This window comes from Phaethon aethereus (assembly GCF_964289735.1).
Source record: "Phaethon aethereus genome assembly, chromosome: 4".
Lineage (NCBI taxonomy): Eukaryota > Metazoa > Chordata > Aves > Phaethontiformes > Phaethontidae > Phaethon > Phaethon aethereus.
The window spans coordinates 17,796,012-17,814,905 of NC_138578.1; the positions used below are offsets into that span (position 1 = coordinate 17,796,012).

At 36.3% G+C, this 18,894-nt stretch overlaps 1 protein-coding gene across 3 annotated transcripts in view; it reads right to left on the reverse strand.

Moving 5' to 3' along the window:
- LRBA (LPS responsive beige-like anchor protein) overlaps positions 1–18,894 on the reverse strand; it is a gene marked incomplete at its 3' end in the record, with an annotated part of 428,602 nt that overhangs the window by 18,839 nt on the left and 390,869 nt on the right. For all 3 annotated transcript variants that reach the window (XM_081999652.1, XM_081999651.1, XM_081999650.1), the window contains 3 exons: positions 18,778–18,840; positions 15,230–15,385; positions 10,231–10,398 (listed from right to left, as the gene is read on the reverse strand). In XM_081999652.1, the coding sequence (XP_081855778.1) occupies positions 10,231–10,398; positions 15,230–15,385; positions 18,778–18,840 (387 nt within the window). The remainder of the gene's footprint in view (positions 1–10,230; positions 10,399–15,229; positions 15,386–18,777; positions 18,841–18,894) is intronic.

Sequence of the window (18,894 nt, forward strand, 5' to 3'; positions counted from 1 at the left end):
TTGTTCTGTCTTACATGGTATAAACTTTGAACTGCATGGTTATTTTTCTCAGCAAGCAAACAAGGTAAATAAATGTGATATATTAGTACATCATCCCACCATTATGCATGTGGTGCACATTAAGGTTGTATTCATTTACCATATGAATATAATTCCTTTTATCACATCAACTATTAGCTACAAGTTGTAAATATAGCATTGTTTTTCCTGGAACTCGAAGGTCTGCATTACATCATGAAGCACTAAATATCCTTATCCTTCTGGAGAATTTCATGCATATAGTTTTAGTGACACCTGAAGCTGGATACTGCCAAGAAAGCAGCATCGAAACTCCTCCTCTGTTTCCAGTCTCGAAATACATACCGCCTTCACTTGCATCTGGATTGTGCCTCAGAAGTTGCTCTACAATGTTACTTGCGATTACTTACTCCGACTGACAAACCCTGACACATAATCTCTTAGCCAGTTGAAAACGAGGATGATACAGATGCTGCGCTTAACACTGTAGAACATACTTTTAAACAAAACAAGTATTTATAGCGCACAAACTTACACGCTCATCAGTACCAAACCACTGACTATTTAAATGCTTTCTGAACCATCAGTAGGTGCAATTGCAAGTTCCTTTCAATGAAGAACTTGTCTTCATATCTATCTATGACATGACTTTCTTGGCATTATATAAATACAAAATTATATTGCTTATGCAGCATCATTGCAGATTTCCAGATATATCAGAACTCATTCACCTGTTATACTTCATCTTTTATCAGTTTAAAGATTTGGAGGCTACAACCATCATTTACATGTGATTTATAGAGTACCTGGAGGAACGAGGCCTCAATCTCTTTGAGGTATCAATGTGTTACAGTTTAAAAATGAAACGACAGTGACCTTTGGTAGCTGTATAATTTAAGGCTTTGTTCTAGATTCATGTAGATAGTCCCCAGTACTTGCCGCACTGGCTACAAGGGTGCTCTGCAAAGATACAAGGAATTGTAGGACCAATTACAGCATCAGGGCCTCTGAACACTAAGCTTTCATGAGGCTTTCAAGATTAATATCAAATAATGCAATTAATGTTAGTTAGAAGAATATTTAGTGGTTGCTACCCTTTTCAAAACATGTTACAGATACTTTTCTAAGCCTTGTGGGGGTCTTCTCTATGAAATAAATTTTACTGAATTTGACTTACAACAGGAATAGAAAAACTTAATATTGCGCTTTCTAAAGTTCTAGTAAAAAAGAAAAAAATATTCCATTTCTTTTTAGTCACACTTAACAAAACACTCCTGATCTATTTCAAATTCAGTTCATATATTAGCCTTGAATTCACCTTGTATTTTCTCACTATAATTTTTTGAAAAAGGATAAAAATTATACTACAAATGAAATCGCTTTTTTTGCATCAAATATGTGAAAATAATACATATTTAAATCATTTACTAGGCAGTGCTTTGGAAAGTCAGTCCCAAGATCAGCTTTCAACTCGATGCCAGCAGATGGTGCTACAGGATTCTTGCTTTATGTACAACATTGTGCTACTCTGTCCAGCCATTTTTGAGAAACAAAGAATATTTGTTATGTCTGCAGTTAAACGGTGTTAAAATAATATTGAATTATTAACTGGCTTTTTTTGAAGGAGGACTGACACAGTAACATGTGTGTAGGGGTAAAAAAAATAAATGAACCCCCGAAAGGAGCACATGCAGATTGTTTTTAAACTCTCAGTGCTGCACTATCACAGAGCACCACTCTCTTCTTAACAGACTGACTACAGTGAACAGCATCTATAGCCTTAATAGCTGCAGCAATTCCAAACAAATTTTAGTATTTGGAGGCTCCGCAAATTTTTGGCTATTGTGGTAGGCCACCATTTGACAGAAATTAACAATGATAGCAGAATTTCCATTACTAACTAACAATTACTGATTTATGGACATTTTGATACCTCTACTACTTAACATCATAAATGCAAAAGGGAACATGGACAGATAAGATTTTTACAACTACTTCCCAATTAATTTTTTTAATAAAAGAGGCTGTTATGCAAACTACTTCCAAAATGATTATTATTTTTTAAGGAAATAATCATTAAAATTCTAAATAAATATTTATGCCATAAACATTATTTAGAAATGTGGAACTTTATTTTCAATTTCAAAACCAATGATAATAGAGAAGATAAAAGCCTAGATCATGCAGAAACTTGGGAACCAAGATGTAGGTTAATTGAAGATGAAGATAAGGATGGGAGAAGGCAGCAAAGAGGGATTTTTTACTAAGTTAACAGCAGACATAACACCTGCTTGAAATCAGTGTGACTATTCACTGTGTACAAAGGCAAGCATGCATGTGAATCTTCATAGAATGCAGATTTACAATATTACTGTGTCTGAGTGCAAAGAAATTATTACCTATGACATTACTCTTTAATCAATCAATACAAAGATGTTCATCAGTTCATATTTTCAAAGTTTAAATCACCTGCATTATCCACTTAAGTAATTAATTATCAAGCACTCACTTATAAGAAGTTTAAATTTTCAAACTGAAAAATGTGTTGCAATTGATGATACAGATGTTTTATCTTTTGCTATGATTACCAATACAATTAAAACTAATGATTTCTCTAGTCTCGAGACCATAGATTTAATTTAATAATAAAGTTAATTGATAAAAAGTCTTTCAGGTATTCAAATACTTATTAGAAATTGTAGCTATGAAAAACCCAAAAGACAGCTTCTTTTAGAAGTAGCTTGGAAAGTAGCTAGACTGTTCTTTGGCAAGATAGGAAACTGGTGATTAAATTTTGAATCCTTTGGGAGATTTCATGTTTTATAAATTGAAAAGATTGTGTATTTTAAATATTTATATCTGAGGAAGATATTCTACATTAGCAATAGTAAAAGTGTTCAATGAATCCTCTCAATTAAATCTCGTTTAAATCCAGTAATTGGATTTTTTTTTACGTAGGAAATCACATGCTTACATTCACATATGTGCCCTACTACACAGCTACACTACTAAAAGCATTTAATTTCTCTAACACACTTCAGACAAGCTGAACATAGTACCCTCTAAAAAATAGAAAACTATGCAACGAAAGCACCCCCGTAATCCTCGTGATGCAAATGTGATACATTCAGAGAGTAACATTTTCTAGTTTTATGGGCTAACATAAAAGAGGTAATATAATTTGTTTTATTCACATATGTGTGGAAGATCAATGCAATAACTCAGAATAGACTGCATTAGTAGTAGTAGTATACAGTTATACACAGACTCTGCATTAGTACTGAATAGTTTTATTGGTTAAGCCTTCATTTCATTGAGCAAATCAAATTTCTAAATTAGGTATCTTTTTGTTTTTCAAAATATGAAAACTAAAAATTAATTATGACAGGACAGTCATGACAACAGGACAGTCTCTTCATATCCTATGAATATATTGCAAGGATAGCAGAAAAGTGCTTTATCTTCACCCCAACTATGGAAAAGCCTATCATTTTATAAGCACAAATCATTTTATAAGCATAAACAATATTAAGACAATTAAATTCACCACTGTAAACCTCCCATGCAAGAAAGTACATCCAAACAAAATAATTACAGTGAAAACACAAAAACTTTGAAGACTTAGATTGACATTCACAAATCTGATTGATTATACCTGCTAGGTATAAGTGAGGGATCATTAAGTAGGAGGACTGGAGAAAATCGGATAGTCCAACTACAAAAACGTCTCCTGGTAAAGGAATACAAGTAGTATGTGTGTAGCAAGCAGTTTGAAGACAATTTTTAATATATAAGCAACAGCTAGAGATGACCCTCTCAATATGATCACAACCAATACAGACAAACAGATCAAAAACACAGTGGTGAAGGAACTTACATGAAAGTGGTGAAGATGTGAGAGGGTTCAATATGCTTTACAAGATACAAGAACAAGGACAAGATAATTTTTTGAAGTATTTTTGGAAGACAAATTTCAATAGATACAGAACATTGTTCTGTAAGATCTCATGGCAAGTTAAGTCTACAGAAAAACAAAGGAAAAGGTAATAAAGATACTAGCAAAAACCACTCCTATGCAGCAGAAGGATATGACAGACAAGAAGATACCAGCTGGCACAACTGAAAGTTCTCCAGTGACTGTAAGCACAGGGAAGTCAGACAGAAAGGTCAAAACAAGTGACATTTTTCTGAACCAGTGTAAGAGACAAGGTATGAGCAAGCAGGGACAAAACCAGGACAATCATTCTATAAACACAAAAATATGTTAAGTTGTCATGAGAAGTTGCTCTGTTATTAAGAGGAAGCAGTACCAACAGATGATGCCACACAGTTAAAAGTATTTCAGTAAAAGTCTTCAATAAAAAGGCCAACTGCACTCAGGCAGCAAACATAAGTAAAAGCAGCAATGAGAACTGTTGTCTCAATTAGAGAATACCTAAATGAGGTAAGTGTTTAGAACTCAATTGGCCTGATAATACTGATTTGAGGATACTGTGAAAATGAAACTAAATATTCCCAGAGTTGTAACTGCTGTTGTAGGGCTACTGGGTGAGGTTCTGCAAGACTAAAAAAAGTCTTGCATTGTTTAAGAAGCAGGGAAAAGAAAACCGAGAAATGAGAGTAGTCTGCTTAATCCCAACAAACAGAAAAAATACTGGCAGAACATTTATATTTATACACACACACACACACACTTTCCTAAAAGAAAACAAGGAGATGAGTAACAGCTGATTTGGATTTGTTATGAAAAAATCAAGTCAAAGTGATTTTTTTCTTGCAATGGCAGAGTATCAGGACTTGTGTTCAGGGAGACAGGATATATTTTGACTTTAGTAAGTAGTCTGGCACTTTTTCGCATGGGCAACTTCTCTAAGGAAAATAGGGAAGCACACGTTCAGACGATGCTACTACACATCAGATGAAAAGCCAGTTGGAAAGCTATATTCAGAAAGCTATTCATTGTCAGTGGTAAATATATTGATGGGCATTCCTGAGCTGCGTACTATCAAATATTTTCTTTAATGACCAATTTGATAGACATTACATTTGCAGACATGAGTTGCTGCAAGTCTGCTGGAGGATGAGAATTCAAAATGAGTTTGACAAATTGGAGAAAGTCTAAAAATAATACAATTCAGAAAGTTTAAAGACAAGATTCCACAGTCAAACTACACAGGAGGAGAAACAACTGAGTAGACAGCAGTTCTTCAGAAAAGACTGGAATTTATACTGGCTCATACACTTAAAGTAGTAACATTGTCATGCTGTTTTGAAACAAACAGATATCCCCTGGGGATGTGAAAAGTACCGGTCTGTTGAACCAGGTTGTTTTCTACTTAGGACTAGAAAGACTTCAACTGCATTACTGAGTCTACTTTGAGGAAGACAGGCAACTGAAGAGGAGAGGAACACACACACACAAAAAAAAAAAAAAGAGGTCTAGAAAAACATGACTTACGGCAAGAGATAGAAAGAATTGAGTTATTAAATCCGGAAGCAAAGAATTGCAGGTCATGGTAATCCAAGTAACTGGAAATTGTTGCAAGAAGGAAATAAATAATCCGTTCTCTACACAAAAAATAAATATATAAGAAATGATAGAATGCAACTGCTGCAAAAGAGAACGGGATACTAGGCTGAAGGCTGGGAAAAGACTGCTAATGATAGGGCTTCTAAGGCCCAAAAAGGTATTTGCCAAAGTTTTTAACAGCAGGTTGGACAAACATCAGTTGAGAATGGTTTTGGTGTAGTTAAGCCTTCTTTGGGAAAAGAGAATAGGTCAGGTGACCAAAGCTCCTGCCAGCCCTGCTTCCTATGGGTCTGTGCTTACAAAGTAAAATGCAATCCCTCAACCTAGGAAAAGTCCAAACACTAAGAGTTGCCACTTGAGCTTCAAAGCGAGAGAGGGATCTCAAAGTGATGCACACCATTTGTACGCAAATAACTTCTCTCAGCTTTCATCACACCCTCCCCTCACCCCCCACCTCTCGCCTCCCCTCCACCTCTATTAGGCTGGGCAAGTGCAAAACATGGCATCTTTCTGCAAGGACTCCACCCTCTCCCAGTAACCTCTACACATTCTACCACGCAATTGAGGAACACAAGTCCTGAAGCACAATGTCACATCCCCAAGCGGTACCTCGCCATTAGATCGGAGACTCTAAATATGCAAAAGCCAACCTTGTGATACAGATCACACATGGGCTTCAAGGGGTGCCAAGGGGAGCGTTTTACAACCTCTCCCACCTCCCCAAAGCAAGCCACATGCCAAGGAGAGAAAAGTAAAAGCCCCTTACTGTATGCAAAGTGACTTTACATCTCCACAGTAAATTATGCTAATTAATGTGAACTTAAAATGGCTCAGGGCTTTTCTAAAGCATACAACTATTTCAGATTCTCTGCTCTGTTCTGAATTATTCCTAGGCTTGGTCAGAAATTGCCCGCAGAAACATTTCTGCATCAGAAAAGGCCTGTGCACCAAAGTGAAGTACTGCCATGCTTCTGCATTTTCAAAAACAATTAATTTAGAAAGAAAAAAAATACATTTGATCAAAGAGCATGGTGAAATATTTTTTGAATTTCAGGTTTTAATTTGAGAAGGAAAAAAGGACTTAACCTAAATTTAATCAAGCTGTTTTGTGAAGAATAAAAATAGTTTCCAGCAGATGTGTCCCATGTAGGAATTTCATATCTTTGAGATTTAAATTAATCAAATTTCATTTACATTGATCAATGCATTTGAGAGTTATTAGGAAGAAACTAAATAGACAGTGAGACTGCATAGGTATAATTTCTCTAAGAAGCTGGCTTAGAAGTTAAAAATTAAATAATGTAAATAATGAATACTTCAGTAACATATTTCTTCTGTTAAACCAAAAACGTAAAGAATTTTTCCATACAGTCCAGTTGGTCAGAAAATTGTCCTTGATAAAGAATATCAAACAAAACACTTACTTACAACGTATGCCATAGCCCACCTGGCTTGTCAGCTTGAGTTAAGTACCATTCTAAAACATGAATATATGCAGCCACAGATCAAGAGCTCAGTGCTTCCTAAAGTATCGAAACCAGATAAAGGCACCTAAATAAAATGAAACTGGTGGAGAAATGGGTGCCCAATGGGAGAGTATTTAGGATAGCTTGATCATACTAGTCTGCTGACTGATGTATATCAGAGGCAACAGGTACTATGAAATGAGGAAAGAAATGGTCCTGGTTTAGATTATTTTTGTTGAAACTACTCTGGCATCATGACTTGGTACAGTGCAACTGGGTGCATGTTGCTGTGAAGTCATCTTAAGATGGAAATCAGAGATAATTAAACAGAGGAAAAACAAACAGGAAAGAAGTATCAGCTTTGAGAGTATCTAAAATTCAATGAATAGTGCTCATTGAAAGCATGAATAAACTATGTTTTGAGGTAAAAAAATCATAAGCTTCAAATACAGAAAGACATCAGACAAGTTAAATATCCAGCATCCCAAGAATGGATGGAAGTTACAGTTGCAGTAACAGGGCTCAAAACCCAACAAGTCTGCTGGTGCTTTCCATTTCTGACAAAATCAGAACTAAGCAGAAACAGCTTTTTATTGGCCTTTTCAAAAAAAATTTGACTGAACAGAGATGCCTATAGAAAGCTATTTCTGGGAAAAATTAAACCCCCCAGATTACCATCTCTTTGAAGCAGAAACTGTCTTTTACTATACACATGTCTAGGCCTATGTATAGTACCATGAGATTCCAATTCATAACAAAGGCTTCCAGGCATGCTGGATCACAAAAAAAGCTACATAATGACAACTAGTAAACATAGGAGCTATTGCATGTCCCTAAAAGTACAAGTTTAATAGGACTGTAAACAAAGCGACTTATCAGGTAGCTATTGTTTGACTTAAAACAGTAGTTAAAATAGCCTAGTATTAACTTTGAAAACTGCAAAATTTTAATACATTAGCAATTTGCATTAGAGAAGACAATCAACAGATTATAACAAAATATACCTATTTTAGTTAGATACTAGGTACAAAATCTCAGCGTGTGATCCATTAAGGTCATAAACAAGCCTATAGCCTCAAGGTCTTGTTCACAAAGCAGGCAAGCTTGGCAAATACTCAACAAGAACTTCTCAGGACAAGCCTGGGAACCTGCAGGCCTTGAAAACACCATAAGGAGACACCTACAAATGTTCATTGCTTCACACCACTAAAATATTTAGTGTTTCCTCCTCAAACGGGCAGTTTTGCTCTTTAGGATTTACTGGACTGTCAAGCTCTTATGTTCCTTTCACAGACATTTTGAAGTTTCCAAGTTTACAGGCTCTGCAAAAATAGCGCAGAGTTTGCATTTTCTTTAAATTGACAGATTACAAAATATGTGTAAAGTATTCCAGAGATTTTGTCCCTCAACCAAAGCCATATTTATTTAAAGATGCTCCTAAAATCCTGCTAGCCACATCCCACTAAAGCTCCCATCTCCTGAATCAGACTGTTGGAACGATAACAGGTATAGTTTGCTCTCATCCTCTGCCTGCAGATTCTGTAACTGTGTGAACTGAACTTCTGTATCTTGTGCAATTTTTAAATAGTTTTCACAGTCAACATCAAACAATTTTCAAGTTAAATTCCGATATTCATTCTGATATTAATTAGTTGGGCTGCTTCAAAATTGTTCATGGGATGCAATTTCAGGCAAACCACCTCTTTTTTTCAAATTCAAGTAACTCCAGTTAAGTAACAGATTGAGTAGGAGATTGAGTAGGGAACACACAACTTTAGTAAACTGATTAATTTGGAAGATGTCAGAAACTTTTTACATTATATGAAATTGTATGCCAGTTATAATTGCAATATATGCCAGATATAACACCACTTCTTGTTTGCCAAATGTCCATTTTGTCCTCTGCAGACAGCAGGTATGTTTTTACCAGTATTTAAACAGGGTCAGAGAAAACCTTAAGCATATGGCAGAAAACCTAACAGAAACACTTCTAAAGACAGTCAGAATACACTGATTCTCATCCTTTCTCTTCAGGGCATTGTCTTTTTGGCTGAACAGCGAGAACAGGACTACTGTTCATCGCCAACCATGATGTGCCCCTCTATTCACGTATGTAAGGGCACATCAGCTGTCTCAAAAGGCTCTTACTCCTGTGAACTGGCTCGCTCAGGCTTTTTGTCAAGCTGCATGTCTGCCACCTTCTTTGCTTTGGGCATCAGGAATTAATTTTTTGTGTGGAGTGAAACTGGCATAATAACAAGATCACTTTCTACCTTTCCTGTCATATAATACAGGCACGGCAGGGTTGAACAGTCATACTGTTTCGTTGTTTTCCATAGAAAATTATGAGTTAAAAGAGAGAATCTTCATGAGTAAGAAGATTTGGGATTTACTGGGAATGGTGCAAGATAGAAGAGATTAAATTCTTTGGGAAGCGCAAGGTGAGTTTGGGTGGGGAGGGGTTAAAACTGATTTAGGCTGAAGCAGGGTTACTCTCACTTACTAGTTTTGTTACATGGTATGAGCCCTGTTGCTTGCACTGGAACCAATTAAAATGCCTAGTACGTGAGCGCCAGGATTAGGCACACAGCACCCTACCAGAGCGTTAAACGAAAAAAGTTTTAAGCTTGCTTCTTTAATCCATCCCACGTGTCCGTCCTTCTTACACTTAATTGTCCTGCTCAGGCCATTACACATCTCATTACAATGACCTTAGTCTAAGTTAAAATCCACTGTCTGTGTAACTCTATTAATAGCTACGGTGCCACTGTGAGAACCTGTATGCGTAAGACTACAGTTGCACAGAATACAGTCTGCAGTGGAGCCATGTAGTCTTTTCTGTTTTAACAACTCAAATGCAGGTATTTAATGAAAGTGTCATGTTGAGAGGAAAAGATTTACTCAGACTGAACAGGAAATAAAAAAAGTGAGTTCCCTTCTCTCACTCCCAGAGCCACTCCTTCCCAATTGAGTGACCAGAAAAAACATGCGTTCGTAATGTTCAGTATCCTGTAACTTTAAAAATTAGTTCTACCTGTGCTGCAAAGCAAGCACCGTTTACCCTCAATTCTTTAAACTAGAACTGATCACAACTACAAAAAAAAGAAACACTGTACTTTGACATTAATGATACCTAAACTTTTGTCACGCAAAGTGTTCACTCAAGCCGTTTTTACACAACGTCCTTAAAAAACAGGCCTTTCTCCTTTTGCTTACCTCTTGGATTATCACCAACCATACTGGTTTTGCCATTCCAGTACCAGAGCAACAATGTTGCATCCCGCGATCCTGAGAGAATGTAACAATTTCCTCCAATATAGGACTCAGAACGAGCAAGACAGGTTACAACATCCCAGTGTCCAAATATTACTTGTATCAGTTTACCTGAAACACATAAAATTGACTGTTTTAGAACAATCCTCTTATTCTTTTTAAGGCAAATTAAATACATTATAAAGTATTTTGAAAATATTTTCTTTATTTAAAAAAGGTTCCAAAAAGAACTATAGTGGAGAATACTACTTTTTTCTTGATTTGGTAGCAACTTACTTAAAAGTGCAGTAGCCCAGACAGTCCATGCAAAAAATATTTACAGCCCATAAATATTCTACATTATTCCAAGGCCAATCATGCCAGAAGGTTGTTTGTTTGTTTTTTTTTTTAATTCTGTATGTTTACATGCACTTTACAGACAGAAAACATGATGTGATTCTCTTTTAAGGTAAGTTTAAGGTAAGTTTACTGATTAAAGTAACTGTAAAAAAGCAAATCTGATGATGATGTGGGAAACAGAATCAGAAGAAGCTACAGAACATTTAGGATCCAGAAGAAAATGGTAGTGTGAGAGCACATAAGTACATATACCATATGCAGCCTCTGAGCATCTCCTTAAACAGAGAAAAGGAGATTTAGATGAAGAATTACTCTTGTAGCCATGTTTTTCCATCACCATTTACACACTTGCCAATTACTTCAACCAGCATGCTGCCCTTTTAAGCATTTCTGTAAAGTCCAAAAAACCTCAGAAGACAGACCTGGAAAAAACCCTCTTACCTACTGCATGTAAGACAAATGCTTGTACCACTGACAGAGACATAAATGTTAAAAAGAAAGGAAAGCCTAGGCAGTTAGAAACGTGCCATTCAAGAGTCTGTATAAACATGAATACGACTGACTTTTTAACCTTAACTAACCAGGCCAATATTTTCAGAAGAATGTAAATTTGGATGCTCATGAATAGTGGATTTGCATGTGGGAGAGGAAACACATGTAAGGTCACCCACAGTAGATCGCTGCCAGACCACCCTGCCAGAGGCTGGCTCCTACACAGAAAACGTCTTATGTCCTTGCTGGTTTCTCGATCCTCCAGCAGCATACGTGACCCTATGAAATGAGAATGTAAGCACTAACATCCACCTCACTGGATTTGCTGAAGCCTAGCAACTGCAGATCTTGGAGAGACAGAACAGGAGATACACACATTTCTACTGGGCCCATTCAGGTAACACGGGCCAGGCCAAATTCTGCATCTAATGACACAAGGAAGTGTGATGTGTGATGTCATTAATGTGTGACTCCAGATTCCTTAGCCCAAATAACCATGCATCCATTTGTGCTTTGGCCTGAATAAAGAATGGGGAAAAATATAAGGGGAAAAGGCTTTGGAAGGATTAACAACAGACCAAAAAAGAAATAGGAAATGCAAACTACTGTACCTGAAATAAAATGTTCTGAAAAGTGTTAAAGAATAATAGCTAGTAACATGACAAGTCAGTAACACAAATAGTGTTGGGACTCAAATTAAGCACATCTTAATGAAATATTTTGGTGCATCAGTTAAAAACAATTAGTGTAGAATATGGCTAGTAGGATGCATTTCATAGCCCTCTTTCCATGCAGTACAAAGGCACTGTATTCATATCCAGCCACTAAATAACACTAACAAAAGACTTGAGAGTGGATCTGAGGAAAGAACAAAATTCATTTTAACAGCCTGATTTATAATAGAAGATCAAAAAGGTAATTGCATTAAAGTGGAGAAAACCTGAAGAAAAACCCACAAGGTATGAATATCTACAAAAAAGGGAAACTACTACATCAAGAAAAAATAGAATAACATGATGATTAAAGGAAATCAGTACATCAGGTTTAAAATAAAACACTGACAAAACTTATTAGGCAAGTATAATACTCCAAGAGAACCTGTGAAATGAAGCACTGTCACATGAGCCTTTTCTGACTGGAAGGGGCAAAGCCCTGGAAAGTACACTTACTGTGCAGAACTACTTTGTATCAGAAGGGAAAGTAACTCAGGGGTCAAGTCTTCCACTCATTTCTGTGAGTCTGTAATAGCCTTCTACAGCAGTCATCTCTGCACACCAGGGCTTTAATTTGTGCCACAGGGTCACCTAACTGCTTCAGATGCTGACCAGTCAACAGATTTAGCCAGAAAAAAAACTTACTGAATTCACAGCTAGGAGCAGTGATACACTCACAGACTACATAAGCTCATTTTGGCAATACACGGAAACATCTTACCAAGTGTTATGTTTTTCCCTGAAAATTCAAATTGTCAATTACATGGCTTAGATTTGAGAATAATTTAATTATGTGATACATTTTTCAGTTGTATAGCCATAGGTGTTCAACTACCTGAGGTGATTTATACTTTTAGAACACAAGTTTATGCTATAAACATTGCTGAGTTATAGAGATCTCTCCAATTATATTCTATGTTTATAGGTTCTGTTCTAGAAAACAAACATTTTTCAAGGCCATTTGTTTGACAGTTGTTCATGTAGCTGCACTGTCTTGTTAGTTTTACTTTGTTATTGTGCAGCTAAGGTTCAATCAATTTCATCAAAACAAGAAATGTGTTTGCTCTTTCATATTAGTAAAAAAAAAAAATCATTAATCTCTAAGAGTTCCTCAACTTTTTTGTTTCCTTTAATATGAGTTGTCCTCTCTGTACAGTAATATCAAACTTTACCATATGCACTCAGAAATCCCTTTCTGACAGAACAAATTTTCTAGTTAATGTTTTATTTGACAGCTGTGCTACGAATAATTAAAAGAAAAATAAGACTCAAGTCTCTGTACTACTGAATCTAAAAAGCCATCTAGAAATCATTCCCACTGCTGGAGGAAGGTTTTATTGTGCTTCTGCTATACTAGCTGCGCTGAGAACCCAAGATTTATGTTAAAAGTATTTCCTGTTTAAAAAACCAAACAAACCCAAAAATCTAATAGGAAAAAGGTACCCTTTTTGTGTTAAGTGCTAAAATACAATTGCATTCAACAGTTGTGATCACTTGCCATTACGCATTACTGATCATATCATCTTTTTCCCTTGCTGTTCTGCCGATAAACTACATCTGCATTCACTTGATTTAAGCTAGAGCTAGACTTGCTATATTGACACACAGAAGACACACAGAAGACACACAGAAGACACACAGAAGACACACAGAAGACACACAGAAGACACACAGAAGACACACAGAAGACACACAGAAGACACACAGAAGACACACAGAAGACACACAGAAGACACACAGAAGACACACAGAAGACACACAGAAGACACACAGAAGACACACAGAAGACACACAGAAGACACACAGAAGACACACAGAAGACACACAGAAGACACACAGAAGACACACAGAAGACACACAGAAGACACACAGAAGACACACAGAAGACACACAGAAGACACACAGAAGACACACAGAAGACACACAGAAGACACACAGAAGACACACAGAAGACACACAGAAGACACACAGAAGACACACAGAAGACACACATCTTCGGCAATTTTTTTGACAACTGTATTTTGGTTTATACCATAATTAGCTATGGTAGTGACAAGATGCCTGGTGTATGTGACTTACACACAGAGGACATAACTTAATCACATAGATGTAGTTCAGACTGACACAGGACAAAGCTACCAAAATCGTGCAAGTTCCTTCCATAGGTGTAAAGTAAAATATATCCTTTGACGTAAAAGAATTAGTTCTCTATTCATATAAATCAACAATATACACTGAATATTTATTTCTGCTAGCTAACTTTTCTGAAGATCTCCTTTAAATTCACAGTTTTATGTAAATTTATTTTCATCAAAGAGAAAATTAAACTAAGAAGGGTCTAACAAGATGTCTGTATAATGAATTCTAGGCAGTCAATATGAAGTAAATGGAACTTCTCCTTTACACTTAAGGCCTTAAAATTGCAAAAATGACAGATATGCTAAAATATGCCATGAGATCTAGTCTTAGCAGATTTTCATTAAAGACCATCCTGTTTTGTTAAATATTTTGGTTTGCCAAGTGTGAAAAACTCTATTAAATAATATATTTCAGAAATGATGACAAACATGCAGGATAGTCCCTAGGGATTAATAACCTACTGGAAAGCTTGATGGCACACACATATTAAGCACACTGGATCATTAATCCCAAAGAAATACCTTGCAGTGAGGTTGCTATTCCCATTATAAGATAATGAAAGGGAAAAAATCATACCTATTTTTTTCTGGGGCTGCATGGGTTTTAAATTCCTGCAGGTCTTACATTGAAAGATTCTTTTCTATTTAGCATGACACATGCATGACTTCAACAGTTTGGATACATGCCAGCCTAATTTAACTGCTGCCCATTATATCGATCAGTTTATGTTATATGAAAGAATTCAGTGGCTCCAAATCAATTTTTCTATTATAGTATAGGTTTCAAAGGCTTTCATAAGTATTCTTTCACCAGATTTCAAGACTTCCCTTCTTGTTCTTATTCTGTGGTGCTTGCCTGTATTTCCTCAAAAAAAATTCTCTGGTGCTGAAAACCAGCCAGAGTTAAATTCAAGTAAGCGCTTTACGAACAATTAATTCTCCTGTTATGCAAAGCTTCACAAAAACTCATTTACTTGTGGAAACTACAGTGTAAGAATGGGCACGCCTGTCGTATAGATTTGAAGTGTGATGCTATGGCTAAACAAGAGCTCCTTGTCTTACATTTGCCATCATTCCACAAAAATTATGGCATACAATACACAGTAGCAGTTGGTAAGAAAAGATTTGACAAATACTATTAATAGGGGAATAAATACATACTCCACTTTCTCCCCCCAGCCCTCATTCTTTATTTGAAACAGTAGGTTGACGATGAACAAAAATCTTTTAGGCTATTCCCATATTTTAAAAATACATTACCTGAGTCAGTAGAATAAACTCGGAAACTCTTGTCCCAGAAGCCACAGACCAAGATGTAACGATTATCAGAGGTGATGACAAAGCACTGGGAATGTACCTGAATGCTTTGGTCTAAAAGGTCAGTGATTTGCCTTCTGTGCATACCTGTATTGCTGGCTGAACAGAAAGACACACAGATCCAAGAAAGTTTAGCATCCATATTCACAGAACAAAAGCACATTTTAGAAACTTACATTCACACCAAAACAATTCCTCATGGCTGTTACTTTTTTTTCTTGTGGCTGGGACATTTTCTTTCTACTTTTACTATGAAATACCCACTACACTTCTGGGAACAATGCTAATCCCTTGTAGTATGTATTCTAAAGAAGGTATTTCTTCTATTTTAAGTCAAACACAACTGACAAATATGAATGAAAGATTGAAAAACGGAACGATACATAAAAACGTAATGTTTCCTTTCCCCCTTCTGGTGTACTATACTAATTTCCTATACTAGCCAGTATAGGAAATTAAAAATAAAGAAACAAATGAAGGGCATGTAATTGTAAGACAGTACATAGATACGCAGATGCTATGCAGTGGCTCAAACGCAGCAGACAATGGAATTATAATTACAAAATTGTACACAAGTTGTATTTCATTGCAAGCATTGTAATTTAAAAAAAAGAGTAACTGCAGTAAAAATCACTACTATTGCACACTTTTTTGAGCATTTCACAAAAATTAATCGGCTTATCTCCACAATCTCCTTTAGGGTTGAGAGAAAATATTTACCCCACTTTGACCACCTGCTGTATTAAGTCCCCAGATAATCTTGCATTCTGAACCCAGTGAATGGACAGAAATCAATCAATGAACACATTTTTCGTATTATATTTTGCCCTTACTAATTGATGTGTGCGCATATAGATATACGTACAGGTCCCTATAGATATATATCATGGAAAATCCTACAGTGTAGGAAGACCTTTTAATGTGCTTTTTTTCCTGAGGGAACCTGACTCCCATCCCAGGCAGGTAAGTTCTCCTGGACCTGGGTTTGCCTGCTGACTGCTCAGAGCAGCATTACTTCCATTCCAGGTGGTCCCCGGACGCGTCTCTGTCCTGCTCTTGTGTGCTTCTTTACTCTTTGTTCTTTAACTTCCTTCCATTCTCACGGTCTAGCTATCCCCTAAGCCTTGGGTTTCCAATTCCTTGGGATTCCATTGACTCTACACCAAATCCCTAATTTATTTATGCTTTTGCTGCATTTAAGATGTTGATACTGTCTTGTCCATGTGGGAAGCAAATAATTTAGCAAGGTATTGCCGCTTGCTCTGCAGGTAACACATAACAGGGTCTTGACTGCTGTTGGGACCACTCAAAGAGTAACAACAACACTTTATAAATGCACGGTGAAGTGTTCTGTATGATGAAATAACGGCAAATAAACCCTCCAAAAAACCATGCAGATTGACTCCTTCAGTGTGGATAAGACCTCCCAAAAACTCCACCTCAAAAAGAGGTCTAGGATCTATGTCATATCAGACATTGCGTTTTTACATCTTCCTGTTCATCTGGAAAATGAGGACAGCAGGAATCCCTCCTTATGACTAAGACAGCAACAAGATTCCTCTATAACCATAAAAGTGTAATTTTGTGGTCCTCTTAGGTGCCATTCCTAGGTAAATGTGTCTAGCCACAATTAAAAACCTTTAATATTATCTACATAATTACTTGCTTATACCCAATGATGCTACTTAACAGTGACAAAGAAAGCCTTAAACCTTTTAAACTGTGTCCAATGTAATCACAAGGCTGATTTGAGATCTATTGTATGAAGAGAATATTAAACCATTTTTCAGAACTGTGAACACTAATTTTAAAGGTGTTTATACCAAACAAAAGTCAAAGCATTTTGTAAATTAAAGGCAAGCCTGAAAATGGAATTACAACTTTAAAATTATGAAAAATGCAAATGAAAATAAAAAATGTATTTCTTTCCTCATGTTCTTCATAATATGTAGAAAAATCATCAGACAGGCCCAATGTGACTTTGTTTTTTTTGCTGTGATATTTATTTATATTGTTAAGACCTACTTGATAGCAGGTTTTAAAGCATAATATACATTTTCTGCTCCAAATATTTTTTGGATAAAATCTATTTCAGGAAGGAAAGAAGAGTTACAGCACATGTCCTCCTCATTATAAATTTTAAGTATTGCATTATGCAGATGGGAATTGATATAAAAAACTTTGGGAAAACACTTTAATTTTATCAGCTCTATAAAATGGTTTAATATACTCACACTGTTCCTGATTTAATTATCATAGAGCTTACCCAGCAAAAATGGCTACACAGCAACAGTCTGTATCTACAGAGCAATACAGTGCAGTTCCTACTGTGATATGCATATTAGTTTTGAAATTAATTCTCACTGGCTGACAGACCTGTCGTTCTAACCTATCCAGGCAAGTTCATTTTTGCTCTCATTTTTCCATGATTCTATAATTGGCCACTTCACTTCTTTCGCTTTTAAACTATGATCCTGAAATGGACAGTTTAAAAAACAGCTAAGTTTGAAGTCTAATAGCACTGGAGGGGGTGGGAGGGAATCCTGTTGTCTTTGCTCCTTGAACTAGTTTGTATTTTGGGGTTAGGTTGTTTGAGTTTTTCCTTTTTGATGATGTTCAAGGTTCCATTTGCCATGCTAGAAGCTCCTGAACCATAGTCCAAGTATGCACTCCCCAAAGTTGGGTCTGTAATGAAAGAACTGACCAAACTCCAACCATACTAATAGAAAAATCATCTCTATATAAATAATAAACCTCTATAATAAAAAGTCATTAATTTAATCTATTACACTGAGTCATTAAGTAAGAGAGAGACATTTCTCCACCCCTTTTTAATACAAGAAAAACATACACAAATTTAACTAGTGATGCTGATCAAAAGATGCAATACCCTTGAAAAATGAATACTAATATCTCAATACTAAAACAGTGGGCAATATATTTCAACTTTGAAACCGCTTTGCAATTACACATTAATCCCCTCAGCCTGAACAGCAGGTCTGTGAAGAAAGGATTGATCTCCTTTAATGACGAAACCCTGGCACCATGGTTTTATTTTTCACAACATGGTGCAGTTAAGAACCCCACTGTTATTATGAAAATTTCCTCAGCAAAGGAGCTCCATCACATTACCAGTGCACCAATTCATCATAACGTGCCTCGCTCCTGCTCATCAACAAGTCTGAGTGATGAAAAGATCCAATATTATCCTGACAGTACTTCATGCACATTCTCAATCACACATTATTACAGCATCCATATTAATTTTCACTGACACGCGTCCTAGGCCTGTTCAAATTAGGCAAACCAACGAGGGGGAGTTGATGAAATACCAGCATAGCCACAGCTCATTGCATTCCAATTTGCATGCAAATGGTTTATCAGGAAAATTCCATTCCCAGCAACCAGCAAGTGAAAAACAACCGTAATCTACACTTCAGGGCCACCATACAGAGCTTAATGAATCGCAAAGAGAGAAGGAAGTGACAGACCTATGAGAGGATCGATTTCCACTGGCAGCTGGTAAGGCTGGTCTTGTACAGCACCTTGATGAGCTGGAATTCAGGAAAGAAGATTTTAAAACTCTGCTTTTTTTTAATACATGAAGC